This window comes from Drosophila novamexicana, unplaced genomic scaffold (assembly GCF_003285875.2).
Source record: "Drosophila novamexicana strain 15010-1031.04,08,12 unplaced genomic scaffold, DnovRS2.1 tig00004560-arrow-pilon, whole genome shotgun sequence".
Lineage (NCBI taxonomy): Eukaryota > Metazoa > Arthropoda > Insecta > Diptera > Drosophilidae > Drosophila > Drosophila novamexicana.
The window spans coordinates 841,177-863,825 of NW_020825054.1; the positions used below are offsets into that span (position 1 = coordinate 841,177).

Sequence of the window (22,649 nt, forward strand, 5' to 3'; positions counted from 1 at the left end):
TTAATAAACAAATAAATATATATACGTATAGTGTGTAAAATCCCTCAATATTCGTGTATTCTCAAAAAGTTAATTGGATTAAAATTGTAGCTTAAATTGATGGACAATAGAAGTTGGGTTATTGACTTGATTTATTGCTATGAGGTAGTAGCGGGGAGGTGGCGATAGGTATAAAATGAAAGATACTTGATATTTATATACTATTCTAGAGTAAACATATTACTTTTGGTGACTCTAGCTCTTATTACTTACCCAATTTGCTCAAAAAAGAGAATTCCGACATCGATTTTTATCGATTGCTTGGAAACTGAATAACTTATTGATTATCGGAAACAAACTCGATCTGCGCAGGCACTAGGAGGGCCTACAGTTAAATTTCAAGTGTCTAGCTCTTATAGTTTCTAAGATCCTTGCGTTCGGACGGACGGACGGGCAGACAGACGGACATAGCTAGATCGACTCGGCTGTTGATGCTGATCAAGAAGATATATACTTTACATACATTTGCACAAATACAATATACCCTTTTTATCCATTTTTAATGGGTTCAGGGTATAATAATAAAATTTAATAATAATAATATATACATTTGTGTGAACTGAATAATTAAGTACAGTAAATAATGAAATCAGAATATTGCCAAACGAATATAAAACCGTTTAAGCAAGGACAATATTTATTCTGTTTTTAATAATATAAAGTGACTTCTCTAACCACAGTATATACTTTTGGCAACCTGGCTAGATTAAAGAAGACTTTATAAGCATTTAGCTTAAAATAATTAACTCAGTCGTTGCGGTCATAGATTCACTTGAACAGCTTCAACATTGCTCACCTTCCGCTCGCAAATTTTCATAGTGTCTAAGACACATCATCAGCTATTTAGACAGGTACTTAGCACCTACTTATGAAACATGTGCAAGTATATTATGCCATCATTATTATATTGGTTAAAAAAAAGCCTCGGGGTTATTTCAGTTCAACTCGACGTCTGGCGATGTTATTCAGCTGTCAATTAAATATATACCCGTGTTTTACAGTGTGCTTTGTTTTTATTTTTTTCTGGTAAACAAATGAGAATCGCTTAAAACACATTCAATGAATGTGTAAATACATTTTAACGCGCCAATCCCACAACAGTACCCATTCCAACCCATCCCATCCCATCCCATCCGATTCGCAAGCCAATGCCAAACCTCTTGCCGTTGCCCACTCGCAATTATAATATCAGACCAAAACAAACACGACAAAAACCGGCAGCAGCACTGCGAATTTATCATTATATATTTTGGTTGTTTTGGGGGCTACCCAATTCAGTTGTTGTCGTAGTTTAGTCGCAGACACAGTGCGGCTCAATGGCCGGAGACGGGACGGAACAGAAGTGAGCCGAGGCGGAGGGAGCTGAAGAGAAGTGAAGCGACTTTAAGGCTGGCCAGAGTAGCGTTTAGTAAGTCAGTTGGCCGCTGTCCGTTGCACAGTTCGCACGTTGCGCGAAAAAAACTAATACGCGACAACAAATGAAAAGCGAAAATTATTGAAACCGTAGCAGAAAATAAAATATATAAACTATATACAAGCAACGCCCCAATCGATTCGCATTCGCAAAAGCTAATAAAGCAAATCCCAAAACAGAACAAATGCCAACACGTTTGCCCAATTTGGAATATGCAGTATTAATAATTGAAACGTGATATATGTGGGGCCAGCTCGCAATCCTAACTGACAGCCAACCAACCATTAACAGAGTGCTACCGATAGCGAGTGTCGCGTATATAGGGTATTATTGGAGCAACTAACTAGTAGCCACTAGTAGTAGAAGTACTAGGCAAGTCGCATGGTCAAGTGCTGCCGGTGATAAGCATACCAGCTGTTGATAAGACGGGGCGCCAAGTCGTAAAAACTGAAATCAAAGCTCAAATTGCCATTTGCGCATAATAATAATTAGCTAATGTCCATGCATGTTGATTTCAATACAAAAACAAAGAACAAAGCAAATAAGCAATGCCAAAGCGTCAAAGTACTACTGGCTTAACCCATGACATCCCAGCTGACATGGAACTAGAACTGGAACTGGAGCTGCCGTTGCTGTCGTCGAAGGAGCAGGCAAAAAGTAAGTACCACACACTCGCCATTACTAGGCACCGGGCTATTAAACCAGTTAAGTTGGTCAAACAAAACAAACTGGCACACACCCACACACACACACACACATACACACACACATACTGGTGCTGGTCTTGGCCATAAATCAGTGACATTTGCACACTGCAAGTCGAGCCCGCTTATGAAGCTTAACTGTGCTCCGCAGCTAGCCAAACGGTTTGCTTTGTTCTAATCAAATGCGAATACGAAATATTTGCCTTTAATTTATGAAAATCGTGTAGCGCCGAGAAATCTAATTAGAATATCCACACACATACACACACGTATGTATATAGATATGAAAACGGCTCTGTGCAGAATCTTAATCAATGTCTCCCGCTGCGCCTCCGTTTTCATTGATAAATAAACAAAAACAACAAATTAATTATTTAAGTGCTAGCATATTATGAATAAACAAATGCAAATTCTTTTTGCTTTGCAACAACAATATCAAATTATATTCTATACGCTTATAAATGCGCGCCAAAAGCGATAAGCGTGAGACAAATTTTATCGCATGCTATTTTTTTATGTCATGAGAGCAATTTTACAAACGCGCTCCACTTCAAGCTTTCAAATAATTATAAATATTTAAACGAATATATGTGCGATTTTGGTTTGTGCACTCTGAATTTGGGGTGAGTAAAATATTTCAAATTAAAAACACATGTGTATATACTCATACGGCCCAAACTCAACATTATTTGGATTTTTTTGATAAGCTTTCCAATGCGGAAGCATTTCCGTGGGAAGAACTTCTGTGCCCATAACAGGATGGAGTATGATTAATGTCTGCTTAGAGATAAGCGTATCAATAGATATTTTGATTTGAGGGGAATCTAATAGAGTTGTTGAGTCAAATTTATTGTGCAATTACAAGCTCTACTGTTTCTATATGGAATATCAATTAGTATCTGGTTTCCTTTGTTGATCAGCTTTATAGATACGATAAATATTTGGCAACCTTTTAAACCGGCTTTCGCGTAATTATCACAACTGACTCTTCGCATTTGGTGATGTTTTACTCAATTAGCGACAATTAAGCAGCTGAACAAAGTTTCCTATTTGTTCTTTGGTTTCATGAATAATGATAAAAAAAAATAAAAGCGCTTCTTACAAAGTTGTGACTGTTTTTATTTATGTAAATATTTATAAGCCTTAAAGTTGCGCCTACAAAGTTTTTTATTGTTAGATAGCTAGAATGTAGCCTATCTTAAGAGTACATTGAGTACACTGGTCTACTACAATAGTTGAATTTTTAAATATAGCTATCCTTAAGTTTGAAGCAAATCGGACAAATCTTAAAATTTAATCAAAAAAAATCTTTAAACTTTTCACCGACAAAAATTGGATTCTGCAAAAAGTGTGAAACATGTCTCAAATGAATTTTCATATACATAGATCCTTAGGTATGAATTTAAGCGCGAAACGTCACCCACCAAATCTTTGACCCCCATTTCCACCAAGGACAACAATTAAAGATGTTTAAAAATGTGGTTGAGGCCGTTCGGATTGTAAACAAAACAGTTTCACACAAACGTTTTTCGCGATTTTTTCACACTTGCGGGAGGAATTTCCCGAAACCCCGTCTTAACATGCACCTTCACCACAAAGGGTACAGTGAAAATTTCAGCATCCTAGCTCTTTCGGCGTTGATCATTCATCAGTCAGTCAGGACAAACATTTTATATATAAAGATAAATATAACAATTTAACTGTTTATTAATAACTCCAGACATGGGATTGTGAACTTCAAAAATTATAATACTTCAATTAAAAATATTATTGGCCTTTCTACTACGGGCACACAAATAGAGCCAATTACTCAGCTTAATAGAATCAAATTCAATGTGTTTAATCACATTTATGTATTTATATTTCTGTGTTCCGTCGACATAATAATAATAAAACGAACACCCATAGTGAATTCTCATTAAGCAATCATCATAGTCATCAGCATTACCCACCCGAAAAAAAAAACAAAAACCCCCAAACAAATAACAATACAAAAATGTCAACAAATTGTCAGCATTTTTTTTGTTGTGATCTATCAAGCGAATTGTCACTGACAGTCGTCGCTCAGCGATCGGTGCCGACCACGTGCCGGCTAATGGCAAATAGACTGTAACTATAATTATAGCCATAGCCATGACTATTATAAACTATAACTATACGTCTGCGACTACTGCTTGATCAATGCCCAGATCGGCTGGGCGGGCAGCAAACTGCAGCTACTAGATAGATACGGGCATTACTCAAAAGCATTTATGCATAATATTCAAAATAAGAGTTAGTGCGGAAGTGCCAGCTTTGAATGCTGACGGTAGGATACCCTTTCTGTATAAGATAATTAAATATTTAATATTATTATAAACCTAAATGGCCTTTGGCTAAGAAAATGAAACATTTATATATGAGCTCGGTGATTTGAACCCATATCCCCGTCCTTTAGTTCCCTACATGATACTTCGACAGCTCGTCTACCGAGGTGTGTGTATTGCTAAGCTTGCCAATTAGTTTTATATTTTTGGACAAATATAAATATTCGAATATTAGAAAATACAATTTGGCATATCACTCATTAACTTAAGATAATTCTCGTTTTAAGTAGCATTCTATAGCCTTCGCGCTGTTACTTAACGGTAGTGTATAGAGAGCGCTGAGTAAAGCATTGCCGGCGATTAAGTAACAATAGCAACAGTTTTTCGCGCCAAGCGTGGCGAACTAAGAGAGCGCAACCGAAGAGAACACGAGTGAAGAGAGCGCCCGCAGCTGGTGCAGTAACAGCAGCAGCTGATAGAACGTCGACGTCGACGTCGACTGCCAAAGAATGGTCTTAGCGCAGCAACGGCAACCCAACGGCAGGCCCCACAGCAATTGGCGCCTTCGCTATTGACAGCATCAACGTTGGCATCAGCGCTGCTGGCGTTGCACAGTGGGGCGGAGTGATTTTTGCTCTGACACAATTGCGAATCATCTAAGACTTATTCTTAATATTTTCAAAGACGATTAAAATACATATAAGAAGAGTTCTTATTATTTTATTTATCATTGGTCGACAAAACTTAAGTATTTAATACATATAGGTATAGTTATATTCTGTTTTTTATGAACTAATTTGGAATCGGTTGTGGAGAATATTATGTCCAGCTTGGCAGATTTTAAAAAGTATTAGGTATTTAAATATAAGAAAATATAAATAATCAATGGTGATTGGAATATAGAAAAGAGCGAGGTTGAATAAATTTTAACTGGCAGAACTAGGCCATAAACCACAGTACGCTGTCGTTGCGTACAGGAGCAAAAGTTATAAATGTTCTTCGCAATTCGCACGAGCGCTCAGTTGCTCTCGGTCATTCGTTGTGGTTGTATGAACTTGTGCCGCAGCAGCATCAGCAGCAGCAACAGCAGCAACAACAACGACAACGACAAGAACAACAGCAGACAGAGACGACATTGTCGCCATCATTGTCACCATCGCCGTAGAGAATTGTAAGAAGCAACAGCAGGAAGAGTTTTTCGTGTGAGCAGCCAAAGACAAAACGATTTGTGGGTGCGGGAGTGCGCATAGTATAAAATTAAATAAATAAATTAAACAACAGCAGCAAAGACAACAAAAAATGCGAGCGGCAATAACATTGTTATGCATATACAATTATACATATACATATGTATAAATATGTGCCAATATATAAATGCTTATGCTTAAAGTTGTTGTTATTTATAATAAGCAAAATACTGAAGGCACCCCGCCAATGTTTGGACAACTATGACGAGACTTTCTGTTAAATAGAGCATATTAGACGGTGTGAACAGCCCACACACAACAACAGCGACAATAAAAATATCACCAGACATTTATTTCATCATTTTCTTTCTTGGTCAAGAGCCATCAGTAAATATATTTTATTTGTTGTTCTCTCATTAATTTTATTACTGGCAAAAACTAATTGTTTGTTTTTTTTTTTCTTAAATTTCTTGTTATTGTTGTTGCTTTTGTGATTTTTATTATTGCAAATTGCAACGCTCGCATTTGTTTTCCAAATTGCAATTTGCTGTCGTTTAAGCGAAGCGCGCAAATATTTCGTTCCGTCACACCACGCGGCGTATGAGTAACAAATGTGAAATTCATTCTCCCGCGCCCGCTCTCAAATATTCATTGACTAAACCGCAATTATAAATTACAGCTGCATTTACAAATCAAGTGCATTGCGGCTGCAACACGCAATTTGAAAAAGAGTCACAAGAAACAATTTTGTCTCTCACAACGCTTCGTATGCGTAATGTCATAAACAATTAAGTCAGCAAAGGCTCATTATACAACAATAAACACACACGAGGAGCGTTGGTTTTATGTGTCAATTTCCGTTTGGTGCGCTTTTAAAACTTTTAAAAACAACGGACTTCCGCGCCAAGGCATCAAAACAACAGCAACAGGAAGCGGGGTAAGGAAAGCGGGCAGGCAACAGCAGCAGCATCCTTGCGGTGCCAATTGTGCAGCAAAACCCGCTTCACGATTAGCCCACGTCTGGGATCAGCAGAAACTCGTGTTATATCCATAAGGTAAGCTCTTTACGGGAACTGGCAACCTCGCCATGTTGACAACCGAAACATCAACACACGGCATTGGTGTCTGTGCTCTGCCCCCATCCTTAGAGCTGCTCCTGCTGCTTGCACGACCTGCGGATGTGCCCTCAGCGGTGTTTGCTTTGCTTTGTTTATTTATTTGCCTGTTTTGTCTGTCCGTCTGTGTTTCTATTTTATGATGTCTCTTTGTGTGTGTGTCGGTGTGTGTGTTTTAGAGTAAATAGCGACAATAACAATAACAACATGAACAACAATAAGGATAACAAGCAACAACAATGAGTTTATCTTGACAGATTGCAGAACAGCTGCCTGAACTTTGTATCCACAAATATTCACATATGTTTTTGCATGTATATATACCAATGTACATTTAAAAAAAACATGTAAAAACAAAAAATAGAAATGCTTTGGGTACTTGCGCGGACGAGTCTCTTAACTCTATACTCGTCCATAAATGTGCTGTTATACGGCCCTTGCAAACTATATTGTTTATTCGCTAGAGTAGAATAGATGCCTTCAAGTTTTGTGTTTACAATCTAAACCTAATTATGACAATGGGCACAAATGGGCACATTCGTTGCTTACGATCATAAATATCAAAATTATTTATTTTTGGTTAATTACTCTGATAAGGGTGTTAGGCGCAAAATAGTAGTATTCCACAAATATGGCTTTTTCGGCACGATAATTGGAGTAAGAACTATGTTCAAATTGCTATTCTTAATGACTTACTTGTGCTCAAAAGAATAATAAAATGAATGGTATTATCTTTTTATACTGTGAAAATGCTTGTAATAGTCAAGTGATCTTTATAAAATGGATATGTCTGACATAATAGACGTTCGTTTTCGTTTTTAACTTTGGCCTAATGACAAGTAGCAATATGTGTATTAAGTATTAACTAAAATATGAGAGTCGTATGATGTCTATAATTTACTATACATGACCATAAGTCAGTTATATGCAGGAAAAAGTATATAAAAGATCAACCACGTTGCAAATGGCGCGCTTCTTTATATTCCAAATTTTTTCGATATCGCCTTTTTATACTATGTGTAGTGCTCAATTTTTGTTTGAAAATCTGATAAAAAATATATATTTCCTATACGTTTTTAATTAGTTTTGCCATATGATATTTAATTTATAAGAGTATAACTCTTATGACGTATTAGACGTCAGATAAAAAATTCTATTATATTCCTTATTTGGTGCAGTCCTACTCCTGTCAATGTGAAATCAAGAAAAAAAAGTTACCTAATATCCACTTCTAATACGAAGGATTAAGGCAAATTTACAGTAACTAACATGCCGTCTGTTAGTCAGCAAATATTAAAGGCTTACAAGTCCGCCGCAAAGGGCAAAGGCAACTGAAAAATGCCGAGTGCCACCTTTTATGCATGCAGCCAATTGGAATTGGAATCGGAATCTTAACAATGCATGCAAAAAAGAAATGAACAAAAAAAAAAATGACTGGGAAAATGAATCAAACAGGGACACAAACATTTCTGGCAATCACCTGGCGCCGGTTGCCGCCGCCTCCAGTCATGTTGGGTTATGCTAATGGCGGAAGCTGTGCCTCGATGTCGACTGATTGGAAGCGCATAAAAGTAGCAAATCAGTGCGCACTTTGAAATTGAAATTGTAATCAAAAGGCACTCACAATGTGGTAAGAGGCACGGGGCATGAAGCATGATGGGGCATGGGTATGTCTGCATTTGTATGTTGTCGGATTATCGCTGCTTAGTTGGCTAAATTTGAAATTGCCAAACGATTTGCTATTCGATTAAGAAGACAACAGCTGCAAGGGCAGCTGGCTACATGGAAGCATTAACAACAAGAGAAACATACACACACTAAGATAAATAGAAATGGAAATAGATTTGCAAATTCATGTTCACAACAATGGACGTTCATACATATATTTAAAAAAAAAAAACGCGCAAAGCGCAAATAAGGAGATTTGTGGATACCCCTGGATGCCCATGGTACAGATGACCTACATTTTGTTAGCCCAGCCACAGAAAAAAGAAAATGAAGATGTATAAATTCTAGCCAGGCACGGGCATGGGCGTATCTGTTGGTTTGTTTACAACAAATACGAAAATCATGAAGCGACCGACAGGCAAGCAGCCAGGCAAACAGGCAAACAGGCAAAATGTCTGTAAGGACCCTTCAATGTGGCACGACAATGGCAGCCAACTAGTGCGAGCTGCGGACATAACGTATCTGCCAATATTGCAATGTACTCTCGGATAGCTTCTTTTTACCCGGTTTGTTGCTATTGTGCTAAATTAAATTTGTGCAAAATAAAAGATATCAAAGCTTCGAGCAGGTGGAAGATACACAAAGGAAACATTTGCATAATATATCAACACATTTGGCAGTTTACTGCCAAAAGGTTGCACACGCCCACCTCATTATTTCTGCGAATATGTAAATCTTTGTAAATGCCTTACAATTGATTTGCTTTCATTTGATTTTTGAGTGCGTGTGTGTGGGTGTCTTCTGCTTCTTCTTTTCAATCATTCGGCATTGTAAACGTTTCGTACTAATTTTATGAGTGTTGTTGACGAAATTGTTAAGCTGATTTCAATTTGTGGCTATCAATGAAAATGAGTCCTTCCGAGAAATATTTACCCCATAAAGCAGCCACAGTAGGACAACAATGTTGCAAATTTAGCATAAGTAATTTGGTAGTTGGCCTTCTCAACATATAGACGACTTATAAAATATTGTACACAGCGGTTTATGTGGGTTATTTAGAAGATCGCACGGCTTGGGCGGAATTCTGCTCAATATTTGAATAAAATGGGCCAACAGCTATCGTATTTCGTCTAAACTTAACTACTTTGCTTGATTTAAATGGGTATTTACATTTCTGTATCGAATCTTTTCAATCTCAAAGCGAAATTAATATTTACTTAAATACATGTTTATAAAATATTTATTTTCCAATACTAACAATTTATAATTTAAATAAATACTTAAATCTGTCAACCTCAAAGTTAAGTTAAAATCTACTTAAGTACATGTTTACATAACATTATTTTTCCCCTTCTCTAAATCTCTAAATTTACTGGTTTATAAACATTAAGCATTTTTATTAGATAAGTACATTTATACTTTCTGGATCTCTTTATTGCACCTTTTTAGTAAAATTTGTAATAATATTATTACAAGTAATATTTTTGAGACTTTATTTAATATTTGAACAACTGATTATACAAATGAATTAAATTCTCAAATGATTTGAAGATAAAAGCCAACATTTTATTATCCAAGGTCGAGACGTGTTTCTCTAACTTTGAAGTCCATTTTATTTACATGCATCTATAGCTTTTGATTAGAATTGTTTAAAGCAATAAAACTAAATCACGTTGAATATAAACTTGATGTTCGATTTCCTAGTGAAAAAGTTTTTGTGGTATTTTTCGAAACTGATTCATTTAAACGCCAAATTACTTGCAGTTTATATTTTGCGCTGTACAAATGGCCTCATTTACGGCCTGATTTACTGAACGATTAGTCGCAATAGTTTGCCATAAATCTTTAGCAATTTATAGCCAGCTGAAATTATGTACTATTGCTACAATCTGGTGGGCATGTTTGTTTTTTCTTCCGGTTCAGTTTGATTCATTATATTTCTCTTTCTGCTTTGCATATTTATGCGTTCAAATGCCAAAATCAATATCTTTAATTGCAAGGCGTGAAAAGACCGCTGCAGCACGTACATGCGGTTAGTTAAAAAGTTAATCGTTTATAATGTCTATAAGGCATTTGGCAAATAACGTAAATTATGGAAAAATTGAAAAATAAGTTACGCTTGTGACTACCGAGCCATAGCCGTGCAACGCACTAGCAAACATTTCGAATCATTTTGGAATGTTAATCATAAAATTGTTTTCTTATCCGATCTGTCACATCGCGACGTTTGTGGACGTTATTGTAATAAGACTGACAAGTGATGAGCTACGCCACACAGACAGACAGCCCAGATGCCAGATCGACCACTGCCAGTTCTAGAGATAGGCTGTTATCCGGCTAAATGTCGGCATCTTAGACGCTCGGTGGAACAGCGAACAGCGGAAGCTGTCGACGCCGAAGAGCTAACTATACTACTAACTATATAGGCGTATATACGATGCTGTGACTAGATTACGATTACTATTACCCACTTGGCAGCGTTCTACAATTCGAATGCGAGTGCAATGCCGGCTGAGGGGGTTGAGGCAGCCGCAAAGGCAGCGGCAACCACAGAATGCATTATATATATAAACAAATCCTATAAATGTGCAAAATGCCTGCCAACGTCATTAAGCGTCCTCCTCTTAACATCATTATCAACACTAACATCATCATCATTATTATTATCATCATCATCAGCATCATTATCATCAACATCTCATAGTCATAGAATGAAAGTGAATGCACTTTTATATGCATGACTGCTAATTACAGCGACAGCTTGTCTATCTCTCAGTCAGTCGCCACCCCCCCCCCCCCCCCCCCTTCCCTCGCCCACTCACCCCTGCTTTCAACCACCACCTCTGCAATTGTCGGCGTGAATCCCCAAAGCTAAATGATTTCTTTTGTATAAAATTATTTAGCACATTTCTCGCTGATTGTGGCGCTTATAATTTGTAATTTTTTTTTTTATAAAATGTACTCTCGTTTTTGTCACTTTTGGTTGCAGCAATGCAAATACATTATTGCAGCTAATTAGTTTTTCGAGGAGCCTGGTTTATTATTAAAATTTGGGCTTGTGTTCAAAAGTTGAAACCTTAGGCAAGTCCGCTCGATAGGCCGAGGTCAACGCCCTAGGACTTTTTGGCGAATTCTGCGGTATTTGGGGGAGTGACTTTGTTTAGAGGTATGGTGGTTTTTAATTCAAGCTGAAAAACTATATCCAAAAAAAGGCCAGGTCTTTCCGTACTTTCTATTCACCTAAATATTTATATTCTTGTATTTCAAAAAGCTTAACAATTAAAAGACGTAATATTTTCTCTGTACCATTTGAAAGGTGTCTGTCAAAAAATACTTGATTCCTGTTTTCATTATTTAAAATAATCAATTTATTAAAAACATTTTAGCGATCGTATAATCCTATGTTATATATATTAATTGAATGCATAAAGTTTTGATTGACTCCAACTTTATTATTCAAATATATTTATCGTTTTAAGCGCTTTTTAAAAAGTTAGCACAATTGATACTGACAATGTAATAATTATCATTAAGATTGGTTAAGAATTTTGTTATTGCGAGAAACCCCATATTTATCTACAAATGGGCTATTGCGCAAATCTTATGCGAATGATATATGTACTGTGTTGAAATGAATTTCCTTTGCTGAATACATAAAAATAGCTCATAATTGAACTATGTAAATTTAAGCAAAGAAATTGCCTATTGTGGAACTTTCTCAGCGCCCAGTTAATTTGAACCGGGTGCTATTTCAAATTTTAATTAATCATACATATGAATAAACCTAGACGATGATGTTGGTGCCGGCTTGGACCTGGGCTTTGAGTGCTGGCATTGACTTTTCAATTGAAACAAATCATTATTTGAGCAGCGTGTATATCTTTTTCAATTGAGCGAGCGATGAGTAAAGGCAGCTGCCGCTGGCGCTGGCTGTTGAAGCGTGTCAAAAGATCGCGCCCAAACACATCCGTATCGGATATCACATCGCGCCCGACCAAGTGAACTTGACTTTGAGGCGGCGACTATTGAATAGATGCATATTTATGCATAAGCATGTATTTTTATGATCGCAATATGCAAAGATTAATTTTACTATGTGATTGTAATTAGCTATTGGGCATGGACCATTGCAACTACATTCGCATAGTGCTTGTTAATTTAAATGCGATGTGGGATATCTTGCTGCTCGTATAAATGTATGCCCAGCTTGTAAACAACCTCTTTGGGGGCAATCAAGTAACAAATTGGCAGCAAAAACTAGATCGACCGATTAATGCAGACTGCGTCAGAGCGCCAGAGCGCCAGCACTGCATATTTTTGCGAGGAGTGTATTGAATGTTTCAAATACTTACGACCTGCACTTTAGATTTCAATTCAATACGTATAGAAAGGCGTCGTTAATTGGCACTAACAAATCAACATTTTGTCTTAAGTTGCATATTAAACAGCTTAAGCAATAGGGTAAAAATCAACTAAGTGAAAGCCGCCTGTTGCATTAGCAATTGTGTTTATAGCGTCAACATTCTTATAAAATTTGTAAAATATATTATTTTTTTACTCTGTACGGCTTAAATATGTGTAATTAGGGTATATTATGGAATTGCAAGTGACTGTTAAAGTCTAAAGGAAGTATCTCTATCAATCTGATCTCTTTGTCTGCATTTATTTTGAGTTTATATCTTGGCACCTTATTCGCATAACAAGTTTATTATTACTTTTAGGTTTTTCCTCATTTGTAATTATTAAATTTAAAAATAAAATGCAAATTTATAGTTTTAGGTCTAATGTATTTTACGGTTATTAATACAGGAATCTCTTAAATGGGCAGGCTCGACTAGAGTACATTTACAATGAATTCAATAATTTTGATGTACCTGCATAGTTACCCATGTTTTAAGTGGATATTATTTTTCATAGGAACGTGCATTGTTTGATGCCAATGGGGGCTGCCCTGCAAGTGGGACTGGTATAGTTGATCTATTGGGATGCTTGGTCAGTTGTTCCGTTTAGTTGGACAACAGCTGCAACAAAATGCAATTAGTGTTATTTTCAGCGTGCCATAAGATTGCGCATACGCCATGTGTGTCCGCCTGGCGCGAATGAGTTGAAGGTAAAATTGTAATGGCAACGACGTAGTTTATAGCATTGAGATTGAGTCGCCGACACACAAAGTGACGCACCCTACCCTCCGCCCCCCCACACCCATGTATCCAACACACTAGCCCGGCCGCTGCGTGCGACGACCTTCAGGCACTGGCTGCCCGTGGGCGCTTACTGCGATGTCAACGGCAATGCCAACAAACAAACATTTACTACTTGTTGTTGTTGTGTTGCATCCCCATGCGACTTCCCTGACCGAAAAGGCAGTGCACGGCAGGTACAGACAACTATTATGTAAAGGTGTGTGTGCGTGTGTGTTGATGCGTTGATGCCGCGCATATGTTGCAGCTGCAACGCATGGCGTCTATGAAATTGATAATTAATTATCCTGCCAGCGCCTTGCTGGCATCCCCAGTTGCCCGGCACTCCTCCTTCTGACCCATCCGCCGCATTCAGCCCTGGCTTGCGGCTTTTCGCGAGTACGCTTCGCTTATTGTGTTTACAAGTGCGTGAAAATTTGCGCTTAACTGCTTATCACGTGCGGCATGCGGCATGTGGCATGCGGTGTGCAGCCTGTGGCGTGAATTTTACTGCGGCCAAGCGGCCACTGGCCACATATGGAATAACAGCGACAGAGACAAACACTCGCACAAGCTGTGTTGAGCAAATATGTAAAATGCTAATTTAAGCCGAGTTGAATACAGCAGGAAAAGTAATGTGCACTTATGCACGAATTATGCCATATTTTTATGAATTATTTCAGAAGAGAGCATCAGCTATTCATAGTTCTGCAACTAAATGAATTTTGCACAAGCAGGCATCATTAATAAATTAATGTTGTTTACCTTTTGCCGAGCGGCTTAAAATCTGTCAAAAAGTTTGACGGTTCTTATAGCCCATCAATATCTGATATCAGCAACTTGATACTGAATAGAAATAGGTCTGCTTTAAACAATTATTCAATATCAAGCCAACAAGAAACTCACGATATTTTTCAACCTGAAAACGATTATTAAATACATTTTTCCTACTATGTCTAGCAATATAGCTGAAACTTTGTCATCAACGAAGTACATGTTCATTTTATTCTTCTTAATATGTTGCTCATTTAAGGTTGAGCATTCATATTTTTAATAGAAATTCATTATACTGATGAAATCATGTCACGTTACCGACCTAATATTACACGTAATAAGCAAAACTTGCAAACTATGCGAATATTTTGATTGATAAATATATTTAGAGAGAAAGCTGATATTCTAATTGTTTTAATAAGCATATTCTTAAATTGGATACTTCATGTATTAAGGTTTGTATGTGAGAGCATTTGGTTACTTTACGTTCCAATCATAACGCCCACAATCCGCCCACGTAAATACTTAATGATATTGACGAAATGCCAAATTGATTCCATTTGACGTGTGCTAAAGTATTTAATTATAAGGCACAAGAACAAAGTTGCCAAAGGATTAACCGCTTAGTGCAGCTAAAAGAAAAGCAGCTCAATGAGATTTAAGTCAAACTTTATTTCTTTGTATCGCCTTGAGTTGTAGGAGTGAAGAATATTACTTACTTGTTGGCATTGATATTGTTACCTATGGCTGTATGGAAGTAGTCAGTCACTGGCTGAGCTGGCAAATCCCGAACAAAGCCAATGCGCTACAAAGGCAAAGCAGACCGCATTGAAAGAAATGCTGCTAGCAAAAAGAACAAAAACGAGAAAGAAGGGCTATCTTCGGCACGCCAAAGATTTAATGCCCTTGTAGACCCAACCATTTCATAATGCTATAACGCTGTGCCCGTATCTAAGAAGCACGAGGAAAATAGTTAATGCCGAGTATGGTTAAGATATTTAAAAAAAAAAAAGTTTTCCATACAACACTATTATTTTTGACCGATTTTTCCTATGGCAGCTTTATGATAAAATCTTCCGATGTTGATAGAATTTAGCATATACATATATTAGACGCATAGTAAAACTAATAAATGCAGAGTTTAGTTAAAATACCTTGATATCCGATCCAGCCGGTTCCGACTATGTACTGTGTGCAACAACAGAATGAGGGACTTCTGCAAAGTTTCATTTCGATAGCTTTTAAAATGAGAAACTGGTTCGCATAGAAACAACAACAATATATGTACTAATGGGGTCGGATATATCTCCTTCTATGCGTTACACATTTCACGGCAAAATTATAATACCCTCTGCAAGGGTATACAAATTGTTGAACTAGCCAACTGAGAAAAGGACACGAACATGACGAGAGCCAGCCAGGCCTCCTCCTTCACCCAACGCAATTACATTAAATCTTAGCTATTATTCTTGTTCTTTTACTTTGTATTTGGGTGCACAGAACTTTTGCTGGTAACTTGGATCGGACTTTGGCCTGATGTGGTTAATCGCCCACGATGTGATTGAATTCCATCGAACGCAGGTTGCGAGCTTTAGAAACTGAAGGCAAACGGTTGCGGATTCGCGTAATAAATGAAATAGAGTCGCCTTCGCTGCTTGACTTGGCTGCATTTGGCTTTGACTTTGGCCTGCCCGCTTGCCTGTTTCTAAGAGGCAGACTTGGTTTATGACCATTACTGGGCCACTGGAAACTGGCCACTTAACTAATTGCGCCTTTGTGTGCGCCTGACACGCGCCATAAAATTAATTTGAATGCCCCTTACCATTGAGTATAATGGCCATATGCGTGCATCTTGACGGGCTCTGAAGTCAAACCATGAAATTATGAGTTCGTATGATATTGAGAGATCGTAATGAAGAAAAGAGTTAAGAAATTTCTTTAGCTATAATAGACTAATAGACTGAGCTAACATAATAATATCTTTTTCAACTGAGTAGATGAGTATCTCCTATATCCTATACACCCTTTTACCTACTTACAGTGCGTTTAGGGTATAAATAAAGAACTTCACTTGTTTTATTTCATTTTATTTATTCAATCTTGAAGTAACTAGATATGACTTACGTCTCCACCTCGAGACTTGACTATTAACTAAATAATTATTTTACCTATGAAAAGTATTATATTTTTACGCTAGCTTAAGTGTTATTTGCAAATGCTCCTGACAAATGCGGCTGATAACATTTTTTACAACCTTGCAGTTCCTTTGTGCGCCATGCACGACACAGCCGGCAAACCGTCCCCCATAGCCACGCCCACACAGTCACCGATGGCGGCGGCAGAGCCCGGCGCCGGGCCAGCTGACGATGAGGATGAGACCGATGTGATCGGCGATTTGATGGGTCACTATGGCAAATGGCAGTTAGTCATGACGGTGCTGCTGTCGCTGTTCCAGGTGCCAAACACCTTTCACATATCGTCATCTGTGTACCAGGCGGCCAACAAGGAGTTCTGGTGTCAGCGCCCATCACATCTACAGCAATTACCCGTCGATGTTTGGCGTAATCTGAGCGGCTCTCAAGACAATTGTCATGTGCTCGCCGGCATAGATTGGAGCCAGCTGAGCAACGACACGTTACCCGCACAGATGGAGGTAAGGAGCGTGGTGTTGCCATGCATAAAATTTCATTTAAATCCAAACCCAACCATGGGTAACTAATGTTCTTATCGGCTTGCAGCAACAGGCGGCAGCAGCTGCGGCAGCAACTGCCGACGACGGGAAGCTGATTGCCTGCAACAGCTGGGAGTACGCGACGAACGACAATGTCGGCAACACTTGGACTTCGCAGTGGGATCTGGTATGCGACAAGGAGCATTTAAAGAACGTGGCCGAGATGTTCTTTCTATTAGGCGTCGCAACAGGTGGCATCATTTCCGGCTATCTCTCTGACAAGTTTGGCCGCAAAACAATGCTCTTCATATCGGCCGTGCTGCAGACTATATTCGGTGAGTGGGCTGCGCTGGGCACCAGCCATTAACAATGCATCCTCATCCTCATCCCCGTCCCCAGTCATCATCATCATCAGCGTTGCCACATAATTATCATGCTGCAGTGACCTTTACTGCCAGCTCTCCATGCACATATACACGGAAGTGGCATTGACAAATGCCGCTAGTGTCCCCTTTTGACTTTGAACTTGGCATTGGTGGGCGGGCTCATCGTTGAGTTGGCAATGCATCAGTGGATGTGGCTACTGGCGCAGCTGCTGCTGCATTTGCCTGCCTTGTTGTCCTTGTTGATTAAATCACGTTCAATGTAATTGGAACTTGCATACAAAAGGACATTACTTTTAAGGGATGTGCACGGGGCAAACTAGACACGTACAGCCTCGCAACGTGTTTTGTGCCCTTTCGGTGCTAGTCGAGAAATTTCTGAGCCCGATATTTTTATTTTTTAATTTTATGCACTTACCTGTTGCCAATTATTTTAATCGACGGAAGTTTATATGATTTTGGGTATACAAATAACATTTAATTCAAAATAATATAATTTAATTTAAAACAAATATAGTTTTCTTTTTGTTAAGGTTCCTTCAGAATATGGCTTGTTTTGAAAAATAATAATAGTTTTGGGCTTAAGCCAGATCGGCTTAAACCCGGTGTCAGCCTTGATTCTGATAGGTTATATTCCTGGGATAGTTTAAGATTTCTTTTGTTATTTCCTTCAAATAATAAAGAAATAAATAGACAATGAAAATCACTATGTTTGAAAGCAGCGATTACAATTTAAAGTATACTTTCAAATTGTAACTTTAGTTTTATTGTTTTAATAATAAATTACAAAATATAGTACATAATATTTGATTTGATAAATGTGAATATTTTATATCTTTTCGGAAAGAATATTATTGTGCATTTAGCAGTATGAAATAATATTCATCAAATTTCATTCATGATGATTCTTTAACCATATATCTATTATATATCTCCCACCGATAGGTCTTTGGCTGTATTTCTGCAGTTCCTTTGAGCTTTATTTAACGTTGCGTGCTCTATTGGGGCTCGTCTCCGTCTCGGTCACCTACTCCGGCCTCATATTGGCTATCGAGTATGTGGATGGCAAGTGGCGCACCATAGCCGGCATGTACAATCTGTTCCCACTGCCAATCTCGTATATGATTATCTCTGGGCTCGCCTATTTGACGCAAGACTATCAACGTCTGCAGCTGTGCATTGGTATTCCGGGCATTTTCCTCTGTTTTCTCTGGTAAGGTTAATTAAATTCAAAATATTTCAGCTGGATCAAAAGGTTATTGCAAAGGTAAACAAAATAAAGACGCTCCTCGTGGTGTGTGAAAAGTGTAAATTGCCAATAAAATATCATGTGTGTTTACATATACGTACATCTAAATATTTTGTATGCATGTGTATAGATCATTGAGTCGGCTGAGCAATGAATGGCATATAAAGAACCGACCGCGCGTGGGAGTCCCAATTATAAACATAAGACGCCTCCGGCCAGACGAGAAGGTGTACTATTTATGACTGTGGGACAAAGACTGAAACTATGTCTTGCTCTCTTTTTGGCAGGTTTGTGGTGCCGGAATCTCCGCGCTGGCTGCTGGTCAAGGGTCGCGTTGAGGAAGTGAGACGCATCATTGAGGCAGCGGCCGTTTTTAATGGACGCCAGCTGCCCCCGGATTATCAGCTGACGCCACCCACGCAGGAGAGCAGCTCGCAGGACTTCACGTATCTGTTTCGGTCAAGCTACTTGAGGCGCATCTCCATCTGTTTTCTGTGCATTTGGTTTACCATGAACCTGGTATACTACGGCATTATCTTGAATATGAGCTCGTTCGGTGGAAATGTCTACTTGAATTCGGTAAGTAAGAAATTTACATTAGCACTAAGTGCGTATTTACGCGTCGAGGCGCCGCCAATTTCACTTAATTTGAGCACAGTAGAAAATCTGCCCCATCCCGGAAATTTCCTCTGTAACTAACTTAATTTAACTTGTTTCCATCAAACATCATGTCTCAATCTTTGAGTGACAAGTGCGCTGCGTACACATTTAACATTTAACAAGTGCTAAGTGCCCGCCCAGTCGAGATCTGTCCGTTAATTGGATCTGTCATTCTTTCTATGCGCCATGTCCAAGGCAGACACTCGGTCAAAAGGACAGGCAAATGTTTTTACTATCGAATTATGATGTTGCCTACAAGGGCTCTAAATAAATTCTGCCGTGGCTTCTCCGCTGGTTTCCCCGCCCTTCCCCTGACCAGCTGTACAGAATCATTTGTGGAATTTGGCTAAAAGCCAATGGCAAATGCTGCATGAAAAAGTTTTTTTTAAACTGAAACTATACTTTTTTAGCTGTCTGCTGCTTGTAGAATAAAATAATTATTATTTCGTATACTTTATTAAATATTATAAAATGAAAGAAAAACTAACTTTTTTGGTGTAAAATGAAATTAAGTTTAATGTTGTGCTTATTAAGTTAAATACTTTTACTTTTAAAATAAATCGAAGACGCATAAATTACAGGAGCTTAGGATTTATTGCTGAGACTGTTGTTCATCTTATTATAAAGAAAACATCCCGAATTCTGAATGGATGTAAAAATAATAACTCTATGATGAATAGCTTATACTCGCACTTTTGTTAACTTAAAATTTTACTAGCCTTTATTTAAATTGAATTACTAGCTAATTTTGCATAAATCCAGCTAAATGCGCATCACTCCCAGCAAAAAAAATGGCCAAAGTGTGTCTCTTTTATTTTTTGGAGGAAATTTATTGCATAATTTATTTTGACATGGCATGGCGCACCTTTGATGCCGCCTTGATTTAGTGTAGCCCGCCGACATCCGGGAACAAGTGTTTCTCATGTGATGTATCTGTCTACGTTTCGACTTCTCTTGCAGGCGCTAGCTGGCCTAGTCGAAATACCTGCCATTGCGGTGGCCATGTACATTATCACCAAGGTGGGCAAGAAGTGGCTCTTCTGCGCCACCTTGCTCTGTGCCGGGGTCGCTTGCTGCTGTGCTGCGATAACCGAGGGACGCGAGGATATGCTCTGGCTGAAGATCACATTCCTGATGATGGGCAAGTTTACGATCAGCGCCGGCAACACTATTATGCCCGTTTATACTGCGGAACTATATCCCACAGCCATACGCAATGTGGGCGTGGGCGCCTGCAATGTGGCTGCCGGGCTGGCGCTAATATTAACGCCCTACTTATCGCTTTTGGTACGAAATGAATATTGGATAATTCACACAGCACATTCATAATATTCATAATATTGTACTACTCTATTGCACAGAACAAAATCGAGGGCCACCTGTTGATGTCACTGCTAACCGCCTGGAGCATCTTTGGTGGCTTCGTGGTGCTCTTCTTACCGGAGACGGCCGTGCGAAAAAATGCATCATCCGCAACCAGACGCCAGAACGCAGCAAAACAGGTGTAATAAATTATTGAGACGCTGTCATAATACGCCTGCCCCCTCTACTCTTTCCCTGTCACCTAGGAAATATTTTGGCTGGTCCAAAGTATGTAAATGAGCACACAGGCTTCCAGAAAACTACTAACAATCTAGCAATACCAACAATAATCGTTGCCCAGCCCTGATTTGACATATCCACCGCCGCAGCCACCGCCACCTTCCTACAACCGGGAACTCAAGTAAATAGCGCAATTTATCGAATGTCCATTAAATGCCATAATTCAAAAAGTCAGGCAGGACCTTATTTGCGTAGCAAGTAGCGAGTATTTAAAAAAAAAGAAAAAGTATACAAAATCAAAAAAAAAATCAGAAAGTAACAATGGCTTTTAGCTTATAATAGGTTTAGTACAGAAGAATACATATTGTTAACAAAGTCACAATTCGGAGTAGGTTAATAGCTTCGGTATCATCGAAGATAATAAATTTCACATTAATATAGTACAAGAGGGAATATGATGAGCAAATTACTCAAATTACGCAACAGTTAAATTTTTCCCACTCTCGTATCTATCTTTAAGCCTTTGAATAACATTTAAAGTTAATTAATAACGTTGTTATGAAATAATTTCAATTCTTAAATAATATCGCCATTATCTTCTGCCTAAAACAATTTTTGTGAGATTTTCGTAGGCCAACCGAATAACTAGAAATGAATATAAAAAATATGTGTATGTAAAAGTATTGCTAAATTATTTACTCCATCAGCAGCGCAATGCACAACAGTCAATATATATAAACAAATCAAAAATTCTTGTCGATATGTCTTGTCAATATGTCAACGTAAACATAATCTCGTTGTTATTGCCGTCTATTACTAAATGTTTTATAATTAAATGAATATACAAAATTATTAAATTGAAGTGAAAAATGTAATCTCTGGTAAATGTAGTCAATTAATCACTAGAATAAAATATACACAAAATAAATATCGGTCAATTATGCACACATACATAGTAGCTATATATGTATATGTACTTGTATTTGTAAATAAGCACATACATACATACCAATTGAGAGCAGCCAATGCTTGTTGTTTTAACTCATCTCATATTGAAATCTGTTCATGTTATTTGGTCGTAACGAAATGTCATCAACAATAATTTACAAACATTTCCCACAATAATGCATTTAAATAAATGAATGTATGTAGTTCAGAATAATAAAACAAGTTAGTTTACATGATTAAAAAGCGTGTAAGCAGGCAAATAAAAAACAAAAAATAAATAAACAAAAAATTACTAGGATTACTAAATTGCTGCTTTATGGAAAACCGTCAAAATGCTTGTTGTACTTACATATATGATAATAATGTTCTTAATTGTAAGCTTTTATTTGTTTATGATTTATTTGTATTGTACTTACGAGTTAAGTATAAATTTTTGTTGTATAGATATGCTTATTAGTGCCAGCACTGCTTATTTAAATACGCAATTTGTAAATTAAAGAAAATTCAAAAAATTCGCCATGTATGTTAAGGAAATAGAAAATAGAATATGTACAAGAATATACATAAAAATACATACGTATATGCAGATGAGATATGAAAGATGAATGTTTAATGTTAAACTATGATAAAACAAGTGTTATCCAGTTATGATCAAATCTTGATGAAAATGCAAGAATGTATGAAAACTCTTTAATATTCCATCTAGGGGAAGTGCACCCAATCTAAATCGTGTTTTAAAGCTCATGTTAAATGCTCAATGTGCAACTGGAACTTGGGAAATAAATGTTAACAATGGCGTATTTATGAAA

At 37.8% G+C, this 22,649-nt stretch overlaps 1 protein-coding gene across 3 annotated transcripts; it reads left to right on the forward strand.

The window, feature by feature from the left end:
* The first annotated feature begins 1,473 nt into the window (after window positions 1-1,473).
* LOC115770790 (organic cation transporter protein) lies at window positions 1,474-21,723 on the forward strand. Of its 3 annotated transcripts, none has more exons than XM_030716210.1 (8): window positions 5,555-5,665; window positions 6,330-6,705; window positions 16,649-17,040; window positions 17,126-17,393; window positions 18,387-18,654; window positions 18,978-19,269; window positions 20,311-20,637; window positions 20,712-21,723. In XM_030716210.1, exons 3-8 carry the CDS (start codon window positions 16,663-16,665, stop codon window positions 20,856-20,858), a joined length of 1,680 nt encoding a protein of 559 aa, XP_030572070.1. In that variant the 5' UTR covers window positions 5,555-5,665; window positions 6,330-6,705; window positions 16,649-16,662; the 3' UTR covers window positions 20,859-21,723. The 3 variants fall into 3 exon arrangements, with proteins under 3 accessions (XP_030572069.1, XP_030572070.1, XP_030572071.1); XM_030716211.1 differs by having other exon boundaries at window positions 5,566-5,634; XM_030716209.1 differs by lacking the exons at window positions 5,555-5,665; window positions 6,330-6,705 and adding an exon at window positions 1,474-2,110.
* Window positions 21,724-22,649: the final 926 nt, after the last annotated feature.